Consider the following 21,258-nt stretch of genomic DNA (forward strand, 5'->3'; position numbering starts at 1 on the left):
ACTGGGGGGTGCATGGGAAGTTGAGAGGACATAGCCAGGACAGGTGACCCCAGCTGACCAAAAGGATATTCCAGACCATATGGCATCATGCTCAGCATATAAAATGCAGGAAAGAAGGAAGTGGGGATGTTAGGAGTTATGATGTTTGTCTTCCCAAGGCCCTGCTCTCCTGGCGATGGGTGAGCATCTATCTGCCCATGGGAAACAGTAAATTAATTCCTTTTTTTGCTTTGCTAGTGTGCACAGCTTTTGTTTTCCCTATTAAACTGTCTTTATCTCAACACATGAGTTTTCTCACTTTTATCTTTCGGAGTCTCTCTGCAAGCCCACTGATGGGTGAGTGAGTGAGCAGCTGTGTGGGCCTTGATTGCTGGCTTGCTTTAAACCACAACATTTATTTAAGAACAATTGTCAGCATCTTTATGTTAATGTATTTGCCCCCCAAAATAAAAAATACATAGTAAAAGAACATACATTTTTTACACCATTTCATTTATCTCTAACTAGTATAAAAACAGTGACAAATGTCTGCCACTTCAACCAGGTAATAAGATACACAGTACAAACTTCTATTGTTAGAATAAAACGCATTCACTAGCAACTGACCAAGATGTATCTTCTGACAGAGGCTTCCCACTAACCTTTCACATTGAAATATATTTTCATTTGGATCTCACACTTTTCTTACAGCTGCTGACCACAGGCAAATGGTAAAACTACTGTTGCCCCACCCTATGGGCAGAGACCCTCAGGGAAAACCAGATGGCTACTCACACACTTCACAACATTATTGTATTAACAAGATCCACTGATAAGAGGTTTCCCACACTCAGGTTATGAGAACCTTTCTTCTGCAATCCACCAGGCACTTGGAGGCTATTTATGCTGCCCTTAAAAGCATATGCTGTGCACACATACAACACTTAGTGACAGAATGATTTGCAGGGCATGGAGTAGGCTAGAAAAAAGGGATGCTGAGCTGTCAAAGGAACCTCTCATTAAATCATATGAAAATAGTGGAGAGGAAAGAATAGGATATAGAGAGAAGTGGAATAAGAGCAATTTAAATAGCTTTCATGCTGTTGGTAGAAGACAATGTAACGTAGCTGCTGAATGGAAGATGCCTGCTGCCAGTAACAAGCACACAGCCACAGGAATACAGAAGGGTGGGGGCTGAGAGAGGGAGAAAGAGGAACATACAAGACATGTTTATTAATCACATTTCAGGTTGTCAATTTCCCCCAGAGAACCAAATTAAGCACGAGTAAGCCAGCATAGCCAATGGAGAATTTACAGAAGCCCCAGCTTTACTAAAACAGTGATGATAAATTTAATAAAAACACACTAGAACTTTTGATGGATATGAAAGTGTTTTATAATCTAACAGAAATACTAAGCCAGACTTTGTGCACAAGACTGAGGTGACACTACAGGTCACTTCTTTTGCAGAAACAAGAACCGGCTTGGCCAACAGAAGAGCACAGCTGCAAGGAATTGTGCCTTAGAGACAGATGATACTGAAACGTTGCTCTTCAGCTTCAGGGCATTTACAGAAGTAGCTCAGGAAATGCTTTCACAGATGAGAGGACACGCCAGGTACATTAAGTCCCAGGTCCAAAGAACAGACAGCCTCACTGCTAATTTCTTTTTCTTTTTAAGAAACCGGCCTTTCTATTTAAGGTTATCTGACAAGTCCAATCATCTTTTTGAGGACTCAAAAAGACAAAAAAAAAAAAGAAAAATGGACAAGTTATGTATCAGGCAAAGTGTTGTATTATTTATATATTACGATCACAATTTCTGTTTCAATTTTCAGGTATCTTCCACCTATAAAAGCCCAAAAACTAAGTTTGCTTTTTCACCATCCTCATTTATAAACAAGAACAGTAACTTCTGTTTCATACACAAATAATACTGTGGTTCAAGAAGGCCAAACTCCTTGACTAGAGCCACAGAATAAGTCAACAGTAGAGTTAAGAATCATAGACTATCTAAGTTGGAAGGGACACAAAGGATCATCAAAGTCCATCTCCTGGCCCTGCACAGGACAACCCTGAGAATCACACCATGTGCCTGAGAGCATTGTTCAGACACTTCTTGAACTCTGTCAGGCTCGGTGCAGGGATCAGCTCTCTGGGGAGCCTGTTCCAGTGCCCAATCACCTTCTAGGTGAAGAACCTTTTCCATACCCAATGCAAACTTCTCTTGACTCAGCGTCTGCCCCTACTCTTCCCCTCACAATGAAGTTGCAGCCTGCAATGACATCTCCCCTCAGTCTTCTCCAGGCTGAAGGAACCAAGAGACCTCAGCCTCTTCTCGTACAGCTTCCCTCCAGGCCCTTCATCATTCTCATGGCTCTTCTTCGGATGCTCTCTAATAGTTAAATGTCTTTCTTACATCGTGGTGCCCAAAACTGCATACAGGACTTGGGTTGTGCCAGAACAGAGTGGGACAATCCCCTCCCCTGCCTGGTTGGTGATGCTGTCCCTGATGCACCCCAGGGCATGGCTGGCCCTCCTGGCTGCCAAGCCACACTGCTGGGATAGATTATAGCTGTCCCTTTTCCCAGTCTTTTGCTTTTGTTACGTGACCACAGAGCTGCAGAGGTCAATCCAGGCTGACTGGCAGTTAGACAAAAAAAGCAGATCATTTAAAGAGGTCCTCTGTAGAAGGATTTGACTGTGGGACCTTATGAGGTAGCACAATGAAGAGAGTGGTTTGACTCAGGAAAGTAGAGGAAGGCTTAGCAGATACCACAGCTTTGCACCTGCCAGCTTCACAGAACTTCAAGATACTGGCCTGGTAGACTAAGTACACACATACTTACCTAAGTATGTAGTACACAACACTACGTGCAACTTTGATAAGTTCCTTTATATGAGAAAAGGCAACAAAATTTAGCAGAAAGCTTGATCCTGAAAGGAAATTGAACTGCTATTAACTGCTTCATTTTCCAAGGTAATTTTTTTCAGGTTCTTTGGATATAGGCAGTTGGGAGACAGACATACTAAACATTACTTACAATAAGAAAATACAAAACAGTGAAGACAAAGTTTGCATCATCTAAATCTTGGTATGGCAAGTTACAGTCTGCAAATGTCTGCAGTTACAGCAGACATTTGCCCTAGCAATAATTGGAAAAGTGCCGTCCACTCATCAAAACTGGATCTGTTTATAGGCATATACTTTTTGAAATTAAACACCTGTATCATAAACTTCAACTGAAGGTCTCATCACAGATGAGATCCCTGAAAAGGCATGTTCCTCTGGCATCTGCTGGTTTCAATAAACTGTCATGTTCTTATAAGTGAATACACCAACATGAAGTTAACAGTCTAATTAATTTCAGACATTTCAAATGGATGGTAGTACCTCAACTGAAACACAACTCTACTTGTCTTTAGTTCGATCCATAAAGATCTAGGCAAAATGTTGGTATCAAGCTCAATCCTGAATGAGCAATCCACAAAACTCCCAAATTCTTTGGATTGGAGATTCTCAAACTGTGGATAAGGAGTCCTAAAGCGTCCTACAGAAGCATGCAATATAGGTTTATCCTGCAGAAGATATAAAACAGCAAAGGCTACATGTCTCCATGGAGGCAGATTATAAGGCTCACACAAGATACTATGTTCTAAACTCCTGCAAATCATCTGATTTACAGTAACTATCTCTGTGTATTCCTTACCCACAGCAAGTGTAAAACAATTTGAATTAAGAACACCACAGTTATTTGGAAAGGAAATTTCCCGAGATCTGTTATATACTGCAGAGCTTCTAAGACCCATTGCTTTTAATAAAACTTTACTCCACAGGGTCCAATCTGTCTGCAACAAAGAAGGAACATCTCTGCTAGGTCTAAGATACAAGACTCAGGCTTATTGCCAAACTGATCATAGTAGGTTGGCTGATAAAATCTTCATGCTAAGTACTTAAAGGCCATGGAAGAAAGCAATGGTTTGTAAACTCCCAAGAGAGACTGTCGTTGTTAACCAGTGGCATAGCTTTGCAACTAGACCACACCCCCTTGAAATGAGCTTTAGTATATGCAGCGCTACTTGGTAATGAATGGCCAAAACAAACTACAGCCATGCCCCAATATCAACAAAGTAGACACTCCTGAAAGGCATAGTTTTTAGCAGTTTGACAGAGTAAAACTACTTCTCCCATGCAAAATAGTGCAGTAAATGGGAGATGTATACAACAAAGAAGGTACTGATATTACCTAATGGAGAACATCACAGAAGTTTTAATCACCATCAGATTTCACTGCCATCATTTTTCTTGATTAATTCACTGGAAGAGGACAGAAAAGTGATCATATCAATTAACACTGCACTGTATTAAATGATCAGCAACAGAACTCTGAAATGGAGAATAAAGAAGCGGCAGATACAGCAAGGTGTTGCTGTACTTGAGTAACTAAATCTAGTTCTCTCCGTGCAATCACACTTCGATTTAACATTCAAGATCACACAAAAACTACATGAAAGTAGCTCAGACGTGTGGCAGCACAGATAAGCAACGCTGAATTTCTTGCAAAGAAGGAAGCAGTTCATATAATTTAGAGCAGTGCACTCCTCTGCAGAGCCCACTGCCCACTGGCTGCTGATGGCAAACCTGCCCTACACAGCCTGCCCTGTGAAGTGCTAAACACACCAGCACTCCAGATGCTAATTGCTACTGCTCCTCTGTGCCTGCCTTTCAAATGAAGGGATAAAAAAAACTGTGTCACAAGGATCACAGAGATGCTAAAGATTAAGGGAGAATAAAAAAAAAAAACGTGAATTTGGCAGATGAATCACGATGTCAAGAAGTATCGTAGGGCATAAACAGCCCCTGCGATACACAAGGCAGCTTAGGGGAGAGGAGTTAATGGCTTTAAGCGCTTTCTGCTGCGGCCGGGCCCTGCGTGAGCGCTGCCGGCAGCGCGGGCCGGGCCGCCGCGGCACGGCCGGGCCTGCAGCGCCCCCGCGCGGCCGCCCTGAGAACGCAACCCCGCCACCGAGCGAAGAGCCACCTCTCCTATCCTAATCTACTGCACGGGATCCGGCAGGAGCTGTCCTTTTCACTCATTTACTCTGTTAACTTAGTTAAATACAAAAAAAAAAAGTTAGATTTAATAGCAGATAAAACAATCAGATTCAGGTTACACACAGATACCAGCCTCTGTCTTGGCATTTATCTTGCCTCACACGCTGCTAGGCTGCCACACTGCACTTGGGACCGACGTTTGCTATTCCATATCACTTGTTACCCACATATACACCTACTCCATTTAGTTATGCACATGATGGACATGCAAAATTGTCCCATTATTTGTAGAAGGCCAATGGGCAGCACTGTTTAGAAATATGACACCCCATGAAAGGCAACCTTTTATTTTATTGCAATATGTACATAGAACAGTGTTTCCAATTCCGCTCCTTTCAGAAGGACAGAAGATATGCTGCGCAAGATGGGAAATGAAGTTACTATGACACAATCTGGGGAAATAATGGTTTAGTGCTAGACAGAGAGACTCTGGAGAGCCTTCCCCTCCCTTATGCACTCATTACCAGAAGGCAAGCAGACATGGTCTCCAATTCACAGATCCCAGGAAACAAGACTGCAGTAGTCACAACAACATTGTTTTATGTATTGAAAAGCATCTGATATAACTAGGAAAGTACTGTCAGAAGAAACAAGAAATGTGAAGTGCAGCAAAGATAAATACCATTCAGAGTACTATCTAAAGTCAAAGAACTTCAGAGCTGTTTTTCTTTCATGAGGCATTTGCAATGATTCCTGCAACTATATTGTCTTTATAATAATTCTGGTAGGTCTATGTTGGTAGACAGCAGCTTCTAAGGAACACTTCTGTTACTCAACTCCACCAATATCCAAAGTCAGCTATAAGTTCAGCATAATCCTGATTGCTCTCCTTCAGGACAAATTTTCCACTTCTTTCCCCAAGCAGACTCTAGTTTCAGTTGTGCTCTCAACATCCCTCCTATTTTGTTACTCTTGAGGTCATCGCAAATTCAAAAGGTACATGATGAGCTCATACTTTATCTACTGTACCACTGCTTAATTTAATCAGCTCAACTGCTACAGTTCTTTTTCCTCACACCCATAAAGTGGGTATATCCAGACCACATACTTCTCTCAGACCATCCAGTAAGTCACAGAAGTAGAATATTAACACTGACATATTTCATTGTCATTCAAACCAGCAGGGTTGCAGGTAGAAGAACTTAATTTCATTTTTAAAAGTAAGTTTGCAAAAATACATTGAAAAAACCTCTTTTGATTATACAAGTCAAAGCCATAATCCAAAATCTAAGCCTATTCCTGATAAACTGATGAGACAAGATGGGTTTTACATTCCAGGATATAGTCTCCAGACTCACGTAATCATCAGCTTTGGCTAGTGACCAGAATTCTTACTTCAACGAACTGTCATTACATGCTGGCTTGGCATTACTTACAAAGAAAGGAGGGGAAGGGAATATTAATATTATATCCTCCATGTATTCATAGAATAATCACAACATCCTCCACATTTATTTGCTTCTAGCTTTATAAGAATTACAAAAGAAACCTACCTTTCACTTACCTTTATATACTGTAATTACCAACACAAAGTACATGAAATGGCAGAACAAGAAATTACAACTTAATAAGAAAACTTTAAAAGAATGCTTAACAAGAAGGGATGGGAGCAGCAACTTCCTAAAACCACCCACTTGGTTCATATTCTCTTTAAGAATGGCTGTCAGTATAAATGCTATATCAGCATCTTTTTCTCTTAAAGGAAAAATATAAAACACATTTATGTTTCCCAGAGACATGTCATGGTATTTTAACAGTAAGTTGCTAATAAGGATCTCAGCACTCTCTGGGTTGTTTAAGACATCCACAGTGATTATGAGTGATTGTGTTTTAGAAGACAATGAACTGAAGACAAAGCTCAGGATGTATTATCACTTGCAGCAATGTTAGCAGCTTCTATTCAGAAGAAAGCAGAACCTATTTTGCTGTGTATATACAATGTCTGTGACTTTTGCACAGCGGGGAAAAAATCTGTTCCCTGTAAAAATCCAGGGCATGTCATTGCAAACAAGGTTTTTAATTAAAATTGGCATCTTTGAGCCTCCTGCTGACGGACAGCATCTCATTGCCTCCTCCTCCTATGGCTAAACTGGCTCCCAAGAGAGACAGTGGAAAGAAACAAAATCACTAGAATACCTAACTTTGACAAGTCCCTGCTGGGGACAATTTCAATAGCAGGATGCTGCAGAGAGAGGTAAAGAGAGAAGAGAGGACTGCTTAGGAAGTCTCCTCTAATGAAGATTCAAAACATCACAAACAAGATAGTAGAGGAAGCATTTTATTCGTAAGCCTGAAGACAGGATGATCAAGCAGGACAATTTTAATCAGAAGCCATATTGTTCAAGAGAATGCAGAACTGTGTCTGCACCTCAGTGGGTAAAGTAAAGCCTCCCTTTGAATGCAAAAGAAGGCTTAGGGGCTGGCTAGACCTCTGGCTGGGAGGTTGGCTAAACTGTCAGCTCTGACAAAGCTTTATCCCTCTCAGAAAACAGGCAGATACAGGTTCAAGTCAGACAGATAAATCAGACTTCTTGGCCAGAACATTTTCTTCAATTGATTGCAAAGAGTTTATATTGAATGCCAGCACTGTACCTTCGGGAGGCTCTTCCCGCAGATGAGGAGGCAATTCTTCACTTGTAGTCTCAGTTTCATCATCCACCATCTGTGTTTCTAAGCTAGGGCCCTGCAGAACAGAATAGCAAGAGGAGGTAAATTGCAGAAAGTTCAGACAGGAACCACAAAAATGGTTACAGGACTAGAGAATATACTGGACAGTAAGGATACACTTTAGCTGATGAGAAAGAAAGAGCTGGGAGATTTGTTTGCAGTCAAATTACAGAAAGGGGAAAATAAAATAAAAAAAAAAAAAACAAAAGAAGAGGACTTCTCAAGACAGCAAGACAGCACACAAAGCAAAGAGCAAAATCACAAGGGTCTTAATTTCTTCATTGACAGAAAACCAGAAAATGAATAAAACACAATTTCTGAGTTACTATTTCCAAAACGTATAATGCGGTAACACATTAAAATTTTCATTTATCAAGGGTAGCAGCAGATCCACCATCAACTGGAATTTTCAGCAAAAAACCCTTATCTTTGCCTTATCAAGACTAGATTCTGAAATGTCACTTTTTTCAAAGGAAAACAAAGCAAACTCCTTTACTATCTTCTAACCTAAGCAGGTCCATTGACCATGGAGTTTTCCCCTACAAGCCCAATACATCCATTTGTGCCTCCAAGTGTAATATGCCAAACTAATCATTCCTGAAAAATTACTGGACTACTCTCCCAGGTTTTGCATTTCCATGTTCTAGCCTTCTTTATCCTGTAAAGAGCCTGCAATGTTACTGCTGGAAGAACATGAGCAGTTAAAAGATTTTCAGCTGAACTCACTTTACACACACAATATTTTCATGACATGTGGAGCTATAAAAGTGTAGTTGCTTTTTTAGTTTTAAACTATCACAGGAAAAAAAAAAATCACCATCTTCTTCCACCCAACTTACCTTTTATTTTTTTTCAAGTTACAGAAGAGTAAACACTAGGCATAGCTAGAGGGCTTCCTTAAAAAAAAAAACCCTGATTTTCTTTGCAATGTTAGTACAGTAAAGAGTAAAATGACAAACTTAGCAGTCATTAGGAAATGAAGCTTTTGTGCACTTTGAAAACATGACTAGGTTTGTAGTCTGAGCTATCTGAAAATGTGTACTAACATATGCAGCTGGAACGTTACAGAAATACAGCTGGTACATCAACAGCTTGCAAAATGTTATTATTTGAACTCAGGAAGAAAAGGGGCTCATGGTCCTAAAGCTGCAGTATTTAATTTCATCCTTTCCAAACCCTGTGACTGAGAGGTTACCCTCAGCAGCACTGGCTACTTTCTTTCTTCAATTTGCACATTATGAAGAACAACACACTTTTCAATTTCCATCCATTTTCATCCGTTCCCCCTCTTTTTCAAAAAATGGACATGAAAACAATACCATCATGCTTTTCAGATGTTTCACAGCAGGGAAAAGAGAAAATATCCAGGTGAAGTGTACAGGTCTGCTGTTATGGTGCTAGGGTCACAACCTGGATTTCTGCCATCCATGACTATGCAAGTTTTACCTAGGCTATTTACCTATTTCTCCTCACTTAAAAACACCCAGTATCAACATTGCCCAGCTTTGGTCAGTGAAGAGTTCAAACACTAAGTCATGCCTTGTCGTAGGTATCACAGAAAGGGAAGAAAGTGTTTACCACATGGTACAGATGGGAAAGTAGTAAGTCCCCTTAGTCCAATTAAAAAAAAAAAAAAAAAAACAGGCATCAGTAATCAACATCAAGATATAACCATCTCCTCATTTCAACTAAATAATGTGGTCTAGATATTAAGAACATGTAAACAATTCTGGGTAAGAGGAACAAATTGAATATAAAGTATGTATTTAAGTATCTACATCAACAGGCAATATATTTATTTACACTTCCTTCCTACCCATCAGTGCCACAGAGAGAAAAGAAAAAGGGAAGATGAGGCTACAGTAGTAAACTAGATCAGAAGATTTATTTTTAATATAAAGAATGTGGACATGTAATATGTGAGCCACCAGTATCTGCCTTGGAAGCATTCTGAACTACAACTATGGAACTCCTAAACTAGCAGGGGTCTTGAATGCGAATCCTGTGCCTGTACTTTCTGGTTTACAACAGTAAAATTACTTTAATTTCTTAAAACAAGTAAGAGCCATCTGCACATACTAGCTGTATGCTGCTCAAGGAAACAATCCAACTTCCAGGGACTATGGAAAAGCCAGCAAGAAAAGCCTTATCTTTCCTTCTTCAAAATAGTCAGTATTCTCAATTTCCTACGAGACAAACCTGCTCAGTAGCTTCTCTGAATGACAGCCTATGATAAGTGGTGCTCCTTCAGGTTACAGTTGTCATCTAAGTAAATACAAAGAAGATGCAAAATGCTACCAAAAGTGAGTAGGTGGCATTACAGTTTTTTCTTCCTCACTCATTAACTACTTACTGCTTGGTGTTCATGAGCAATACAATGCTCCAGTATGGTGGATATCACTGACTCCAAAACAAACACAAAAAACAAGAACACTTATTCCAAAACAAAGATTTATTGTAGTTGAAGGTCAGCCTTGTACCTAAGCTAGGACTAACAAATCCAGCTGTGAAAAAAACAGAGCCCACTACAGACCACCGTGAAGTCCATGGCCAAGTCACTGTTTGCCATCACCTATTTCCCTCCTATTCAAAACTTTTAACACTTGCTATTGGAATACTGCAGAAGAAAAATGCTCAGTCCAAGACTACTGCTTCTACAGAACATGCTGAATGTCTAACAAACATGACCAGAATTTATGTGGACTTTTTTTCACTACTCAAAGCCACTTAACCATAACACAGCATATTTTAACTGTATTTGGCATACATTTTTTGTATAGCTTTGAGAATGTTTCCCCAAAAAACGTATTTACAATTTTTTTTTCTCAATTTAATGTTAAAAAAGAAAAGTCTCAACTGAAGCATGGACATGTCAAGCAATCCCAAATTTTAAGTTTTTCAAGAATTGTTTTGCAGGAAACTTAGCAATCTTGAGATTTCCTAGTCCCTAAAACAAAGTTCAAAATGTTTTCTACAGAATAAATCCAGTTCTCAGCTCACTAATATCTCATCACAATATATATTCTGAAAGAGCTTCTAAAAGTAGTCAAGTAAACATCACTTTATCGGACTTCAGCATGTCTGTCTAATTACCGAGGCCAGTGAGTACGTGTGCATGGCACTGAGATTCACTAATGAAAATGTGAAGCAGTTAACAGTAGATGAAACTCCAGGTTCTCATATACATATCCAGAAGTAATATTTAAAGCTCAAACACTGAGAGGTGTCATTAACAAGATTACAAAGTCTCTTTACAAGAGCTTTTTTTTCTTGTGTTAGCATGTCCGTTGCTTTTTTAGCTACATCTGCTGAGTTCAATTCACTGGACCTGTTGCAAGCTTGGTAATGAACATTTACCATATCTACAGTTCTAGCAGCACAGTCATCTACAACAATAAAAAAAAAAAAAATCCAGGAAATTATCTTCTGAGAAGGTTTGTAACTATGCTAAGGTTGAGTCCAACAACTTTGCTTCAATCTTTCTTTTTACACTACCATATCAAAAATGAGGCATCAGTTACACCTTTTTTTCATTCTTAAGGATCCATGACAGACAAGGAGGGGAATGGGATGCATACAACTTTGTAAATTATTGGCTTGCAGGTTCTATAATCATCCTCTGGAGCTGCAGAGAGTGGTGGCAGAAGGAATGTACACAGATTGCTTTTGCTTTGACACTCCCTCAGGAGCATCTGGGATGCAGGAAGGTGTATCAACAGTTCAGAAACGTCAGCAGATATTACTGTACAATATACTTTCAATTATTTAGGGTTTGTATAGCCTCTTAAATTGGGAATGAGTTTCCATTTCTCACTAGAACCAGTGGAGAAGCACAAACTTAAATAGGTATTATAACAGAAAGGTTATGGCACAAAGCCTAAGAATATATAACTAAGAAAAACCTCTTAGCTCTTCAAAGACAGTCCGTGCCCTCAAGGAGGGACAAGCAAGCACTTCATACAATTCCTTGATGAGTACTTGACTATGAGCACCATTAAGACATAGTGGCAATTTTTCTGTCATATTTTAACACAACCTCCAAGCTGAACAAGAACAAGTAAACTCAAGCAGAGTTAACACCCACCCTTCCAAAATGAAGTTACAGATGTGAGATTTCAAGGTAGCTCACTCTGTCCCCCAACAGTTTCAATGAAGTGTTAAGGAAATTGAAAAGTTTTGTATGAATTCAGCAAATTATAAAATCAGGAGCAAAATCCTATTCTCACAGAATTCTCACAGAAACTGAGAAACATAAAATCCCCTGTCCTGATCACATGGCATGACTACTGGCCTTACAATGCAGTTTAAGGCAAATGCTATGGACTGCTGTGACCTGGCAAATTAGTGTTTGTGGATTTATAATGTGTTTCATAGAAGGCTATGTATTTATGAATAGAGAGAGCTGCCGATACTGAACTAAACAAGTGGGACAAATTGCATACAAGCATTTCAGAGTATACCTCATGCTCTTCCACAGGACACGATATTTTGAGATAATATATGCTCAGATTTTCAATATATTTACAGGCTGTACAAGTGCTGTAGTAAATGCATACATGACAGAAAGCAAGTTCCTATCCAGTCAGGGTCAGCATTTTCCACAAGGTACAGAGTTATGTTTATGACACTGAAACCAAGAGCTCCATTTATCACCACATTTATACTAACAAGTGATACCAGCATGCTCAATCACAAAAAGAGCCATACTGCCTCAATCTCAAATTATTCAAAATACCCACACAGTGCAGGAGCAATCCTAACACCAAGCGATCAGTGTCAGCTCATTTTGCTCCTAAGTCAATATCAACATGAGACTTCATTGCAAATGCCCCAATATGGCTCATCTTTCTAAAGAGTCATCTCGAAGCAACCAAAAAATCCTACCTGCACCACCATCACTTTTAGGCCTTTTAAACTCTACTTTTGTACTTAGCATTATACTAACTGTGGTATAGAATCTTAAACTGAAGTCTGTCAATTAACTCTTCACTGATTCAGGAATTCATTTTGTTAATGAGCAGCAAAATACAAAACTCCAAAACAAAGTCCAAGAAGGGCAACTATGATGGAGGGCAATCAAATTAAAAAAAAAAAAAAAAAAAAAAGTATATATACATCTTGTGAAAAAATATTAATGAAATTGAGCAAGCTTGAGACAAATAACTTCAAATTTTCTTCAGAGAACCACGTATCTTATAATTCTGCTCCTTCTCACCATTCCTACTCTACTTGCAAATGGCAAAAAATTTTTTTTAAATCCCCTACCAAGCAGAACCAGAAGGAAATACACCATGTAAATACTCTTCTCCATTATACTCAAACTTATAAGTAATCTTATCCCCCTCTCAGAACAGAAGTTGGAGGAATCTAAAGCTCATAGTCATGGATTCAGCAGCAGTTTACTGTCTCAGTTCTGAGACTACACTTCGGAAATAATTCTAAAATCTGCAGCTTTAGCTACTACTTTCCCTGTGTATTTTCAAGTGAAAATGGTATTTATTACCTGATCTAAACCTTCATATCCCCATTCTTGCTTCTAAACACTTTATTCCAGTTTCCCCTTTCTGACATTATTCTTCATTCATTTACATTCTGGACTTGATCCTAGAATCTTACTTCTTGCACTGTAAGAAACTGCCTCATTCCTCCTAAAGCCTCTCCTTAAGAGCCCAGAAGGTCAGATTTGCTTCTTTCTATGCAAATCCTCAACTGCCACCATAAATCACATGTCCTCTGTCCTGCCCAACAGCAACTTTCAGACCTGGTATTCGATGTAGGCACAATTCCAATAAAGCAATTAAGCAGAGGAAAATTCATGGCAGCCCAGGCTTCATACCTCCACATCTATGATTTCCCTTGTAAGCTTCCCAGCACAGGTCCAATGCCTTTTTATAGAGTATCAAATATCTGTCAAGTGATAATCATAAAGATTAGATGCACACCTAAAGAATGACAAGCCTCAGGGTGCTGTGTGAAGAAACAAGTGAAGTAATCCCCAAACACAGGACAGTTTGTTAAGTGCTTTGGGATGCTAAAGTATCCCAGTGAAAGCATTAGATATTTATATATCAGGTTTAAAGAATACATACTTCAAATCCACAAGACTAAAACCCACAGTTTCCTGCACATTAGCATACTTTGCCCCTTCCTAACACCACAAAATCAAAACCTCAGCTCTTTTCATCCCAACTTTCTCCAAATGTGTGAGAGATGACACGTTACAACCGAATGTATGCAGACGCCAAAGGGCTTGTCAGACACAGTAACAATGAAGCTGACCTTCATCAGGCTTTCCTAAAATGACATCATTAATGACACTGTTAATTTGGGATCTCTTCTCTATCCAGGCACTGTTACAAAGTTTCTCAGAACTTATCTTGTATATTTCATATTTAAACAAATTAAATTGTTCCATTTTCCATATCTGAAAATCGCTTGTGGCTCACAATGCCCTTTCTGCTTTTTACAGAATTACATAAAGTCTCAAATCCTACAGAAAAAAAGGGGGTATGTTGTTTAAAGAAAAATAAAAATTAAACAACCAGCCACTGAGTAGGTAGGTCAACATGATGACAACATTTTCCAGGGAGCTTAGGACCTACAGGTCGTCTTCACCTGCAGCACATAACCACCTAACCATCTCCTTATTCTCTGCTGTTCAGATTACCACGCTCAGACACTGGGAACAAGTTCAAAACTATCACTGTACTTTTGTTAGGCAGTTTGTAGCTGCAACTTTTACTTCAGCAATGAATTTTCAGCACATAAAGGAATTAAGACTTTAATTTAAAGTTTTCTAAATGCAATAAGAGCATTCCATTGAATCTGCCATCACTATTGATTGCACACCCACACCTCTGGGATTTCCAATGTCAGCTGGATTTTTCCTGCAGCGGGCATAAAATTGATCTCCAACTATAAACTTTTTTTTTTTTTTGCTTTCCTCTATATTTAAGAAAGCCTCTTGATGGATGCTTTGCTTTTAATTTTGCAAAACAAAGTTCACTTATAATGAGAGCTTCTGTGCCAGGTTTCAGCCCAAATGGAATTTGATTTGCAGTTTTAAATCCCCTGGAACATTAAAGTAAAGTACAGAAATAGAAGCGCTGAGGACAGTAGTGTAAAATTGTAGCACTTTGTTCAAAGTACACTGTAACAAAGAATAGAAAAATTGCTTAGATTACTTACTGTTTTCTGAGTTTGGACAAACATTATGGAGGTTACAATTTTAACACTTAATTTTGTCTTGACAACAGAACTGGTGGAGAAAGGCAATGAGAGCAAGATTTAATGTTACAAATGCCAAGTCAAGATTATGTTCTATTCTCAGCAGAACAGTCAAATCCTATTTTTACAGCAATAAAACAACTTTGTACTGTCAGTAATCCAAATTAGGGTTTATTTGGCATAAATAAATTTTCAAGAGTACTAATGACACCATAGTCTATTCTCCATTCAGGAAGCCAGTAAACTGATGGTTTACACTCTCCATGTTCATGTTTTGTATGGGGTAGATAGAACCATTTATACAACAAACAGCCAATACAGTCTGCTCAGTTCTGGAGTTCAGACAGTTCTGGATTTTGAATTAATTATTGTATTGAATTTTGTCTTTTCCATCGGCATTTTACCTACTAAATCAATGTTAGCACAGAAAGAATATAAGAGCGGTTTTCAAAATCCAAACCAAACAAATCACTTTTCGTTTGATCATGCGCTCACCTGGCCTAAAGAGAATAACTAACATAATATACTATAATATACTATAAATGTACTTTTCCAGCTTGGTCCTTGACAGATGGATTTAGTGATTAATGCCAGTTTTACTCTGCCTAAAGAAATGAGATAACGCACTCTACAGAAATAATATTCTCCATTTTCCTAACAAGAGGTAGAAGTATCACTCTAGGGAGCTGCAGATAGCATGAGAAATTTGTCTGAAAAATGAGAAGTCCTTTGCCTAATAATATAGGCATAGATGACAGAGCTCATTAAGATTTTCTCAACCATGCTAGAGATCTATAATGTAATACCCTTTTCACTATCCTAGTAGAGTCACAATAAAAAACAGACAAACTAACAAAAAGAAAAACACCTCACAGAAAGATGCATTAAGCAGTATTCTATAACTATGACTTCATATGATTCAATTTCCATGCATTTATTTCCTTAAAAGTGCACTACTACTGTTTTAGCTTTAATGAGGTGAAATTTAAGTAATTTTCGAGGGTTTTTACAGCTGAACGCCAGAACTTTTACTATAAGACTTAAATTCAAAGTACATTAGTGTATATACAGCTTGAAAAATATAAGCATTCTCCCCTAAAAGAGTCACAAGAGACATTACTGCAAGAGTAACTTTTAAATTTATTTTGTGGATGGCTAGGTAGTTAAATATTTCTTTTCTTACAAATGAGTTTTGAACTCACATCAGAGCTTTTCAAGATCAGTATTGTTTGTATGCTATGCACTTATTGTAGTGCTTTAAAGAAGAAACATTTCAGATAAAATATTTACTAACTCTAGAGAACAAAAGCTACATCTTCTAGTACTGTTAAGCCCTGCAATTTCACACCTAGCCTGCACAGTCAAAACTTGACTGCCAGAAGCACTGCCAGCAGTAACACGCCTTTTCTTTCAGGCTCCATTGAGAGCTCTTTTTCTCCCAAACTCACTCCAAGAAATAGTAAGAAAGGTCACAACTTGCTGTATACAAGATTCCAACCAGTTACTACACTCGGCAACTAAACAGCCATGAGACAGAAAAAGCACTTGATCACTATGAATACAAGCAACACATTAGCAAGAATTCATTCAGGAAGCAATAGCTTTTGGTAAATGCTGCCTTCTACTTTAAAGATCTGTGAGGGCCAAAAGTTCTCTCTCCAAAATGTATTTAGAATGAATCAAAGCCCAAGAATTGCAGTAGACCTTGAGCATCTCTGCAGACATATTAAGACTAAGACTTACCACCACAAACCACTTCTGTGATGCCCACTAAGTTCAATCAGAACATTCTTTTGAAGAAACTTAAGAGCTCTACTATTTGTCCCGTCTATGTAAGAATATACCTTTGCCCAGAACTTTGAAGGTATGTAACCCTTTCCTATATCTCTGAAATTCAGCTGAAATATTGGAAAAGAAAACCACTACAATGTTTGTAGGGCAGCTCAGCAATAAAGAAAAACAGATGTGACCAACCACAGGCAAACATTTAAATCAAAATTATCTACAGAATATGTACTCAATGTTTTCTTTTACTCTATCACTTACATTCACACTCCTCCTGATTCCTGACTCCACATTTAGGACTACATGCTAGGAAAACGAAATATTACTATATACTCCATAGAAAGCAATAACTCTTGTCTCTTATTTTTATATTTCCTTTTCCAAGTACTTTTCATTTCAACTATAAAGAGGCTTGCTAAACAGGATTGGACACATGTAAAAAAAAAAAGATTACATACACATCATTTTGACAGGACAACCCACAACATCCTTAAGGAGCAGAGCTGTCTGTAAACACAAGCAAGAAAAATATTTACTTGAGCTTTCCATAAATTTGATACTGCATCTTCAAAATATCTTGCCTTATTCTGATCTCTAAAATTTATCTGTCAACACTTACTATCACAGGCAGTCAGAAAAAGAGAACTATAGGCAGTAAGTTCACATTCTTTCTCTTAAATATAGCTTTAAGTTTCTCAAAGTAGAATGTCACATTTATGACACTTGTCATACCCAAACTATATAACTTAACTGTGAGTACATGCCAAAGCACCACAAGCTTTCATTCTACTTTGAAGAATCCTTTCAATAACGAGGGGAACAGGTACTTAACTGAAATCACATCTTGAGCTTGCTTTCACGAACAAAAACTTCAATATGACCTGCCACTCTCAATGCCTTTAATTTCTCTGATTTCGGATTTAGGTTAGCCCAGTGACAGCAGCAGTGTTAGAAGCAGTCACCACAGCAGAACCATATCAGGAACTATCCTAATGCCTCAACTATTCACAGATTGAAGGTACAGCATGAAGAGGTTCTGTTAGCAAGGGCACAAGAACCTTCTCCAGTGCTGCCTAAGACTTGAGAAATTAAGCATTTAGTCACAAGAGATTAATACTGGAAAGATACTATGTTGTGGAACAGCAGCTGACTGATTAGCAGCTGACTGTGATAGGCAGGGATTTGGTTATCTCCCTACTGCCCTAATAAATAGAACTGCCCTCCCCACAGGACAGACATATTACCCAGGCTCCTAATGCAGCCTGAAAAGGTGTATTTCCTTACCATCAGGATCATCTGCCCTTGAAAGAAAGCAAACTTTATTGACATATTCAAAAGGTATCACTTATCACTACATACAGAAAAGGTCCACTTCCTGACACAATCTGAGCTGCTTGCCTCTCACTCCTGTCCTACAAAGAAGGAAAAGGGACATTAGCCAGTTTTGTACTTTGCATAGCCTGGAAGGGCCCAGAGATACCATCCTTCAGCATGGACACAGCTCAAAAGACATGGGAACAGGAATAAAGTAGACATAAAGACTATCTTGAATCCACTCCAGCTTCAACACCAAGTTTCAAAGCATTGCTTTGCCATACTACTTTACTTCATTCTGCCTTTTCAACAGGAAACTTATTAAGTAATTATGTTAAAAATAAACCACATCAGGCTTCAGTTTCTTCAGCAATGATCAGCATTAGTAATGGATCCTGACAGGATCACTTCTATAGCAGAAGAACATCCCCTGATGTTACCATTTACTTCCCTTTTCCTGCTTCTTCCCTAAACAGGCAGACCGTTTTGATGCACACTAGCATTAACCTGTTTTCTTTTGACTGCTCTGCCTTCTCAGCAACATGCTAACTAGCATCAATGAGCTCGGCATCAAAACCAATGCTGACAGAAACAAACAAACTCAAATGTATTTCCCAAGATACAACAACAATTAGGGGAGAAATGATGCAATTATTTTGAAAAGCTTAGTTTTGATGTCATACCTGCAATGATCAAAAACTTAAATTTACTTGTTTTGAAGTCACACTGAACACTCACGAGCAGGCCCATAAAAGGGATTCAGATCCAACTTGCACCACACAGACACCTCTTCCTTCCCTTCCCTTCTCCTTTCCTCACCCTTTTAAAGGGGTGAAAACACTGCTATTTCAATGCATTCCACTTCTTAAATGAAAAGGTAATTATCCCCACCCCCAGCTTAAGAATTTAAATCCTGCATTGACAACGATCTTACCTAGAAGAAACTTGAAGCAACTCCTACAGCAAAAGGTGGCACACATGGAAAGAAACGTGCACTGAAAGAAATGACCCATTTTGATAAAAAAAAATGTGAACCCTTTTATACTGAAAAGCTCTACACAGTGCTTATACCTGAAAAATGACTGGTTAAAAACAAACAACTTTCCCCCCAAACACATTCATTTTTTCTTGCAGTCAGAACATGATTCCACTCCCATCTTGTTGTATTTTGAATAAGCTCATCTTAAATAGCCATAAGGTTTCCCCACTCTAGTGGGGCAAAAAAGGAATTCAGCAAAAGTAATAGTCTTCACAAGAATAAGCAGCTGTTTACTCTGCATGCAATAAAACAGAAGCTGAAGAAAAACTTTTCAGTTTTGTACCTCAAACTGGATGTATTGTTCAGACAGCACTCTAAGGTTTTTGTTTTACAGTGTAAGTAAACAAAACACTCGAAGCCATAGTCCTGTTTAACAATAATGTTCTCACTACATACCTTTTATTATCTTACACTATTGGAACTAACAAATACTCAGAGAGAAAGAAAAAATACACATTTTAATATCAGGCTTTGTACAAATGCACAACAAAACATAAGACTGCATAGAAGGACATGCTCTTTTTACATATATTTATTGCATGTATGCAGAGGCTGCCCCTTTTCTTTCACCCACCAGCTGTGTAGATATTATGGTTAAGAGCCCCTGGTGCCCAGAGACAATTGTTAAGCCCAGTGACTGCCACACGTGCACTTCCCAGAACCCAGCACCTGCACAAGCTTTTGAACTTCTAACACACATTTGACTCAGAGGCTTGGAGAAAGGCCTGAGCCGTATTTCTTCATCAGGATCAGTACAGACCTATAGAGTTTCCGTCTCAAAAAGCTTACAGCCTAGCTAATACATTTTTTATTTTATTGCTAGACAAATTCAGGAGACAGGGAATGTTTGGTGTGCCTCTGATTAATGCGAGAAAACCCTTCAAAAGTCATACACCTGAAAATTAAAGAAATATGACAACATAAAGTGAAGGAAAAGCAATACAACACCATTGCCGACTCCTAACAACCTCACACCTGAGTGTTATATATTCCTACTTCTACAGTCCAGCCAGCCTCAGCACTCACACCAATAGCCGGCTGAGATTAGACGTTCTCTATGCTAACAGTTTTCCACAGCAAACTACGGAGAAAGGCGGCGATCCCCCCAGGCTTAGGGAAGGGGCAGCGAGAGCAGCAGCACAGGTGAGCACCGGAGCCGCCCCGGCCGCACGCCAAGGCACGAACCCCGCGGGCGCCGGCAGCGACACCGCCACGAGATGCTGTGGATGAGGGAAGATGCCCGGGGAAGGAGGGACATTTCTCCGTGCAGACACCAGCCTAGAAGGGCAGCGGGGACAGGGGCAGGCAGCCTCCCCTGGCTCCCACGCTAGCCGGGTTTGCACGGAGGGAAGGGAGGATTCTTTCCAGGGAGACGGACCCAAGAAGCGACACCACGGCCCCCGCGAAGTTGGAAGCTTCTGGAAGTTGTGTACTTGGTTACGAGCGCGCACGGCCACCGCCACCTCCCGCCCCCGGTTACCGCCGGGCCCGGCTCCCGCCCCTCGCCCCCCCCCGAGGCCGCCGGGAGCCGCCGCGGCCCAGCCGAGCCCCGGGGACAGCCGCCAGCATCACCTTCATGCCGCGTCTCCCGGAGCACCGCCCGGCGGGGATGGAGGGAGGGCGGGCGGCCGGCGGCTGCGTGCCCGTCTCCCCCGGCGCTGGGGCTCCGGCTCCTCCTGCCCGATGTAAACACACACCGGCGGGCGGGGGGAGGCTGGGCCGGGGGGCAGCGCCATGGCAACCCGGCCGGAAGAGGAAGCGCGGGGGTCAGGGGCGCCATGTTGGCGGGGGGCTCAGGAGGATGCTGCGGGGCTCGGGGCCGACGGCGCCTGAGGGAGCCCGAGGGAGCCGGGGCTCCGCGCAGCCTGCGCCGGGACACCCCGCCAGGCAACGCCGCTCCCGGCATGCCGGCTGAAGGGCTTCACCTGTGGGACATGCTGGCCTCTTCCAATTGCCAGTGTAAACTGCTGGGAATGCAGCGAAGGGAGGTGAATTGACTCAGCCTTAAGTCAAACATGGAAGCAGTGTTGGTTTGGCCAAAATGAGGAGCCACTTCTCCGAGCTCTGCCCTCGCTGCAGGCTTGCTGGCATTCACAGAATCAAATAGAATCAATTAGGTTAGAAAAGATCTA

At 40.1% G+C, this 21,258-nt stretch overlaps 1 protein-coding gene across 2 annotated transcripts in view; it reads right to left on the reverse strand.

Annotated features, from left to right (window-relative positions):
* LOC115495502 (transmembrane protein 263) overlaps nucleotides 1–21,258 on the reverse strand; it is a 200,622-nt gene extending 179,364 nt beyond the window's left edge. The window contains exons 1-2 of one of the 2 annotated variants that reach the window (XM_030274304.4): nucleotides 20,699–21,258; nucleotides 7,687–7,777 (exon numbers count right to left, since the gene is read on the reverse strand). In XM_030274304.4, the coding sequence (XP_030130164.1) occupies nucleotides 7,687–7,777; nucleotides 20,699–20,704 (97 nt within the window). In that variant the 5' untranslated portion in view covers nucleotides 20,705–21,258. Of the gene's footprint in view, nucleotides 1–7,686; nucleotides 7,778–18,797; nucleotides 20,451–20,698 lie in introns of those variants that run through there. The other variant, XM_030274305.4, reaches the window with a different exon arrangement.

This window comes from Taeniopygia guttata, chromosome 5 (genome assembly GCF_048771995.1).
Source record: "Taeniopygia guttata chromosome 5, bTaeGut7.mat, whole genome shotgun sequence".
NCBI lineage: Eukaryota > Metazoa > Chordata > Aves > Passeriformes > Estrildidae > Taeniopygia > Taeniopygia guttata.